Source organism: Terrapene carolina, unplaced genomic scaffold (assembly GCF_002925995.2).
Source record: "Terrapene carolina triunguis isolate 2854851 unplaced genomic scaffold, T_m_triunguis-2.0 Scaffold714, whole genome shotgun sequence".
NCBI lineage: Eukaryota > Metazoa > Chordata > Testudines > Emydidae > Terrapene > Terrapene triunguis.
The window spans coordinates 3,552,758-3,560,311 of record NW_020665065.1 but is presented as its reverse complement, the minus strand read 5'-3'; the positions used below and the strand labels follow the sequence as shown (position 1 = coordinate 3,560,311).

The following is a 7,554-nucleotide window of genomic DNA, read 5'->3' as shown; positions in this document are numbered from 1 at the left end:
GGGGCCGGCCCCCGCCGCCTCTGGGCTTTGTGCGCCTCCCCCGGGGCGGCCGCCGCCGCCTCTGGGCTTTGTGCGCCGCCGCCTCTGGGGACAGACGCAGCCGGGGAGGGGTTTGCTGCACTAAACGATGTTTGTTTAGAACACCCCGTTCGGTTTCACTGAGAACAACCAGCCCCCCAGGCCCAGCCCCCTGCTGTTCGCCTCTGCGGAGAGACCCGGGGGAAGGGCCTCGGGGCCAGGAACGTTTCAGTACCTGGGCTCCTTTTCTCCTCCACGGTTCCTCGTGATGTAAATTCTGCTCGTCTATTTCTTCTCCATCCCACTCCAGCAATGGGAGCCGTTGTTCCCAAGAGTGACTGTAGTGATCTGCTTTCATGCCGTAGCTTTCTCCAGAGTGTGCAAATCATGCACTGGGCTCTTAAGGAATTAGAGAAAGTAGTTACTTTCTCATCTTCCTAATTCCCAGAGCCCCCTGCCAGAGTTTAGCCCAATCTCTGAGAACAGGGTTTGGGAACCCAGACAACAAAAAGAAAGGTAAATTTAGCGTTTGTTCTGTTGACAGGGGCAAGAAGTGGTCATCCCAGACTGGTTAGAAGTGAGAGGCAAGTTAGAATATCAAATAAGCAATGGGACCTCCATTACTGCCTTTAAAAGATTGAGATACAGAGAGGCTAGGAGGAGACAATAGGGAGCACCCACCTGACCCCCACTAGATGATTACAATAATCTGTTGGATCTTTGCCTCTCAGATCTCTAACGCTGGTCCTGGTAGACAGGAGCTATAGAGTAACTCAGGTTCAATACCTCCTAAAATGTAGAACAGCATGACTCTGTCAAGCAGTTTCAAACATTAATATGTAAATAGAGAAATATAACACCTGATTCTCTTTTTGATTTAGCCTGGAACTATAGAGCAGGCAGTAAATGAGATTCGTGTTGTTGTGATGCCCACTGAAGATGGAGAGGTACAAAGTGTGTGGTTGCTAACAGAGTAAGTAACAGTACTAATAGACAAATGGAACTTTTCTCAGCTTTTCAGGATAAGATTTTTCTCCTGGATCTGCACACTTATTAAAAATGCTCTTGCTAGCTGTGTGAAACCTCACAAGTAATTGGAGTAAAGCTTTCTTGTGCAAATCTGACAAAATCATGTCTTTAGTATACAATTGATCCAGCAACATTTATCTTAAAACCAAGTTCTTTTTACTGCATGTTTTATATATTGATGTATTGACTCAGTGTTTGTAAAATGCTTTTACAAATCACTTAAAATCCCATGTTTGCCAGTATATCCAGAACTCTCCTCAGTTAGTCCACCATCTGATTTATTTATAAATACAATTGCTTCATTTACCTGCTTGCTTTTTTTGATCAGTTTAAACCTGGTAAATGTCTTAGTTCTGGAATGCAGTATAGTTGTACCCAATAAAAGATATTCGCTCACCCACCTTGTGTCTTAGTACTGGAATAGAATATATAATAGACTTGGCTTTATCAAAAGCCCAAGCCATTAATTGTTTGAATGAAAGGGACTCTCAATCTTGGTAAGACTCCAAAATTAGTCCCATGTCCTATTAAACAAATTATTGCAGCCTATATTTTAATATCCCTCCTAAACTCTGTTGGGAGGGACCAAAAGATAGCTCTGTGCTTAGCTCCAGGCACTTCACAGAGCAAGGAAAGTTGTCAATTTCAATCCTGTGCCTGCTAGTAAGATCTGAACTGGCAGAAGGTAAGATGCAAGTAGCTGCAGTTCAGGCATGCTTTGGTTGGCTACTCAGCCTATGAATTTTATTTTATTTTTTAAAAGAGGGGAGCAGTTTTGGTCTAGTCAGCTTTACTTTAACAGTGCCTCTTTTTAAAGCATCATACAACATTTTGTTTTCTCTGAAAATAACACCAACTCTACCATCTGTTAAAGCTGCATTTTAATGCACTGTTTTGAATCCTCTAAAGAGTCAATGCCCCCTCAGTGGTGATTAAGGGTGAAAGCCATAGTCTACTTGAGACTGCTACAATAGTTAAGTACTAAAGAGCCAGAAATGGAGAGGCACTGATGTATTGGAGGCAATTGTTTCACCTATGCATATAGAAACATGGCCTATGGTCACTGGTATTTCCAGCAAAACAGTAAGCTGTATTAGAATTTGTTGGCCTTCATTGTAAAAGTTGTAGATTTGTGCTACTTCTTGATTTGTGTAAGCATTAAAACATTACAAACTGATTATATATTCATCTAAAGCTTTTTCCTTAATCTTTAAAACTGTTAGTAGTTTCCTATATTCTGTGTATTTGAAACATGCTTTCAGATTCTTGTCAATCCTATATAAAAATAGGAATGAATGGGAAATACAGCATCACCATTATTTTAATTTTCTACAGAACAATACTGCTGTTGCTTAAATAATTCTCAGTTGCTACTGTATTAGTCAAACTACTACATGTTTTAGTCCAGGGGTCGGCAACCTTTCAGAAGTGGTGTGCTGAGTCTTCATTTATTCACTCTAATTTAAGGTTTCGTTTGCCAGGAATACATTTTAATGTTTTTAGAAGGTCTCTTTCTACAAGTCTATAATATATAACTAAACTATTGTATGTAAAGTAAATAAGGTTTTTAAAATGTTTAAGAAGCTTCATTTAAAATTAAATTAAAATGCAGAGCTCCCCGGACTGGTGGCCAAGACCTGGGCAGTGTGAGTGCCACTGAAAATCAGCTCACGTGCCTCCTTCGGCACACGTGTGCCATAGGTTGCCTACCCCTGTTTTAATCAAACTACTACAAGAAGGGTAGAAGATTACCAGTGTTTACTGTTTGTCTTACCAGAGTTGACCACTGGAACAATGAGAAGGAGCGTCTGGTTCTTATCACTGACTGGTCCCTTCTGATCTGTAAATATGACTTCATCAGCTTGCAGTGCCAGCAGGTTACTAGAATATCACTCAGTGCAATTGACACTATTTCTGTGGGAGAATTTGAGTTCCCACTTAAATCACTGAATAAGTAAGTTTTGATTTTTATTTTTTAGTTTCTAATGATACTGCTAATGTTAAGGCTATTAGTCTATCATTAGCGATATATCAAGTTTGATAGCCTTTCCATTTATTTGTATTAGTAAAGGTTTTTGATTTTGCTGTAATTAAAGAATTGAAATTGGTTGATCAGGAGGGAAGCAACATTTTTAAAACAGTTACCATTTATACTGAAAACAGTTTACTTCTGAAATTTTTTATAACATGGACTATACTTTATTTTGGGGAATGTCTTTGTAAGCACTCCAGTAATTTTATTTTAATTGTTCAGTGTTAGCATTTATATTAGAAACTTGTAAGTAAATCCGATTATGTTGAGTATTAGTCTAACCCTAGACCATATACTAGGATGTATGGAAGACTCGTATGTTTAATTTTAATAAACTTAATCTTTCATACAACTTGTCATTTAAACAATCTTTACTTAATTTGGGAGCTGGTATAAATAACTGATTTTCAAGGTGTTTATTATAAACTATGCTGATTTGTTTAGAGACTACTTATTACTATCTAAGAAACAAGCGTTAAAATTCTAAAATGGACTTTAGTTTTCATTAAGGTGTTCAGAAATGTTTCCAAAAAAGCAAATTAACCTGCTCTGTAAAGAGCTTCAAGGCCTACCCTATCAAATATGTGGTGTCTTCAAATTTGGTAGGCGAGAAGGCATTGGTATTCGAATTCAATGGGATAAGCAAAGCCGTGCATCCTTCATAAACCGATGGAATCCATGGTCCACAAATGTGCCCTATGCTACTTTTACGGAACATCCAATGGCAAATGCTGATGAGAAGATTGCATCCCTTTGCCAAGTAAGGAAGTTTTCTATACTGTTAGATATACAGATTTATATCTAATAGATTTCCATACTGTATTAGGTATAAATCACATTGATGATTTAAGCTGGCTTCAGTTCTTAAAGTCATTTTCAAAAGAAGGTAAAATTCTTATGATGGAAGCAGAGAATAAATGTAAAGAGACTGGCCAAGCTTTTTCTATGCTCTCCATCTATTTCAGCAGGGTTGCTGCTGCTTGCCTGTTGCTAGAAGTCAGGCAAGTCTTCAAATCATGTTCATATAGTGAAAGAGGTTGCAATGATTTCCAAATTTCCAAAAAACCTGAAGCTGAAAGAGGAAAACATTTCCTTAAACAGGTAGAGTTTTATCAACCTTCTTTCCTGGGAAGAGGTCTAGGCTTTACCTAGAGTATTTGTACCTTGTAATTCTAGAAGAATCCTAGTAAATTGTCAAGTATCAGGGGGTAGCCGTGTTAATCTGTATCTACAAAAACAACAAGGAGTCTGGTGGCACCTTAAAGACTAACAAATAAATCTGTTGGTCTTTAAAGTGCCACCAGACTCCTTGTTGTTCTAGTAAATTTTGTAGTTAAAAAAAGCCACTGAAATACGTGTGTGCATAGGAGGGGTATATATTTTGTTTTTTTTAAAAGAGCCCTTCAAGTGAAAGTTTATTTACCCTAAGACAATTGGTTGTGGACACAGTTGTAGAGCTAAGCATTTAATATTATAAAAATTACTGTTATAGCTGATCTTTATGCAAACGTCTCATTTAGGAAAGCATGTTCTCATTTGAAACTGCACCTCTACCCCAATATAACGCGACCTGATATAACACGAATTCGTATATAACGCAGTAAAGCAGTGCTTCAGGAGGGCGGGGCTGCGCACTCTGGCAGATCAAAGCAAGTTCGATAGAATGCAGTTTTGGCTCCTGAGGACAGCGTTATATAGGGGTAGAGGTGTACTTGCATCAGTAAATGCTAGCATGTGGAATTTATTATAGGATGCATGTAGTCTTATGTATAACAATTACAACTTTATATACATGTCCGTAATCTTCTATTTCAGCAGCAGTGGCTCTTTTATGTATAATTCTGCCTTTGTAAGCAAACTAGCAACAGCTTTTCAAATAATGGGAAAACATTAGCTGATTGTCAAAAGTAGAGCAGGTCTATTTAAAATGTTTTTTTTCCCCCCCTTAGTTGGAAAACTTTAAGACTCAATTAATCCAAGCTGTGAAGAAGGCCCATAAAGAGTGTCCGTTGCCAGGGAGGGCCAATGGAGTACTAGTGCTGGAGCGTCCTCTTCTTATTGAAACTTACGTGGGATTGATGTCTTTCATCAACAATGAGGCCAAGCTTGGCTACTCCATGACAAGAGGCAAAATTGGATTTTAAATTCATTGTAATCAATCCACTTAAAGGGAAAGTGATTTGAGATTAGTATCATGGGCAAAGAGTTGGGAGAACTCAGTACATGGCAGAAAAGAACAAAAATGAATAAAATGTCAGATAAAAGGGATTTGTTAGTTGCAGAATGAATGACTTTCACAGAACAGTCACTACTGTTATGAAGCTCATAGATGGCTAAGTCAGGTATTGAGTTCAGGTGGTCACGGGGTAGTTGCTTTCTTAGAGTACCTGGATTTATCTTACACTGTCACTATTTGTATGCAAGTCTAGTGAGCAATGATATTTCCTCTTACATTTCTAGCTAAAGGTCTTTCCTTACTAAATATGACTTATCTGTGACAAATATTCCATATCAATATCCAATGTAGATACGGTGCATGTTCATGCCTTATAGCTATATTTACATAAGGATTCAATTGCAATGAAATTATTTCATGTGCAGTTGAGACTGATTTTATATTGGCTAAGAAGGTACTAATGTCTAGACTATGGTAATCTCAGGAATTTAATTCAGTGTCATGAATTTTTAAAGAACTGTCATTCTTTAGCAAAGACAACTAATTCGGTCAAAACTAGAGTGTTATGCCTTCTCCTAACCAGTGGAATTGAACAATTACTTTGTAAATTGAAGTGTTTGAGTAATGTTACTGGTCTCTTTTAAATAGCTATCAAACCTGAATCTGTATAATTTGTAGGTTTACCTTATTTAAGGCTTCTCTTTTCAGCCATCTATTAAAGAAATATCTTAAAATAGAATAGCCAAAAATTTCAGACAGTTAAAGGATATCTTTGCCTTCCTATGGAGTTACTTTTAATGCAACATGGGAATGGTAGTTTTATAATTAAAGGGAATTCTACTTTGAGTAGCTTTATATTTCCTTAGCAAAAGTGTATTTTGTTTTGTGTTTTCATTTAGTAATACATAGACCAGATTAGAATAGCACCAACAAAGTTTTTGTAACCTATGTGGCCATGTAGTTGTTGGGGAGAGGGGAAGCTTTAGTATTGTGTTCAGTCTTATGTAATCTTCCATTTAAGTTTGTAGAAAGTAAATTCAGTAGTACAACTAACTTTAAATGCAGCAGTATATAAAGATACTGAACAGAACTACAGCATGAGATTACTGTGACAAGTTTCACTGTAGATAAATCCTTTATACAGACTATCTTAATATATAACTTTAGCAGAAGCATTTCTCTGCCCCTCAACATGTTAGTGATATGCTGTGCAGCAGTGGAAGTGGTATGTTAAAATATTTTTTTACCTTTTAACTTGAAATAAACTGTATGTATGTTCTTTTTGAATGGCTCTGGAATGCAACCAGCTGCATGTTCTTGTCAATATGGGCTCTTTTCTAAGACACCAGTGTCTAGCATTTGTTAATCTTGCAGTAAAGATAAGTTTAACCATCTTTGTTCTCTGGTTTTTAGTTGGTAGAACACTAGATGTTGTAAAAGCAGGAATATAAACCCTCATGCTTTAGGTCATAAACCAAGCAAACTCATACGGAGTAGAAAAAATAATCTGTAGTAAGTAATTTATTGGGGCATCTGGTGTTGACCAAGATGGACTACCTCCTCTTCCCCAAATCGTTATGGAATTATTACACACACCTTCCATTCCATCCAATTTGATACTCCACATTTCTGTGATTAAGTCTCTTTAAAACAGCTTATGTGAATCCTCTCCCTGATGCTGGTCTCTTCTCACAACTAAAGCAGGTGTGAGTGAGGAGGAGACTGTCATGGGGTAAGAATCTCACCTGTCCTTTTTTCAAATGCTATTCTACACAATCCTCTATAATTTAGAGGAAGACAGTTCAGGCTCTGATACGATACCAGCTTAACATTTTAGTTGGTAAAGAAAACTGGTTCTCACACAGTTGCACTTGATGACTTAACACTTATTCATGGCTAAAATGATAATAAAATAACTGCCTTGTCAGAACTGCAGTTACTGATTCCTTCCAAGTATTCAGGGTCTAACAACTATATGCATTTCATTCCATATTTAATTCTAATAGAATAGAGCACTGACTGTATTGAGTGACCTAAACGCAAAGACTGATCTATGAACTTGTACACTACTCCATGAAAATAGCTGGAAAATTGCCTTTTATTCTTTCTTGAACCTTGTGTCCTTGGGGTATGAGGATTGATGTACAATGGTATGCAGTTAGTCACTGTCCACTTGGAATCAGGGTGACAGCAACAGTGATATGTACATGTACATTTCAAACCTCAGTTCCAGCTCAGAATATGAATCTAGAGGATTCTACGTTTAGGATAGTGCCAGGTTGATAGATTGTAGCCACAC

General features: G+C 37.5%; 1 protein-coding gene across 1 annotated transcript in view; it reads left to right on the top strand.

Moving 5' to 3' along the window:
* The window catches only part of TPRG1L (tumor protein p63 regulated 1 like), a 7,824-nt gene extending 486 nt beyond the window's left edge, over positions 1–7,338 (top strand). Inside the window, exons 2-5 of the mRNA XM_024207827.2 lie at positions 900–991; positions 2,825–3,001; positions 3,686–3,839; positions 5,029–7,338. Of these exons, the coding sequence (XP_024063595.2) occupies positions 900–991; positions 2,825–3,001; positions 3,686–3,839; positions 5,029–5,223 (618 nt within the window). The 3' untranslated portion in view covers positions 5,224–7,338. The remainder of the gene's footprint in view (positions 1–899; positions 992–2,824; positions 3,002–3,685; positions 3,840–5,028) is intronic.
* Positions 7,339–7,554: the final 216 nt, after the last annotated feature.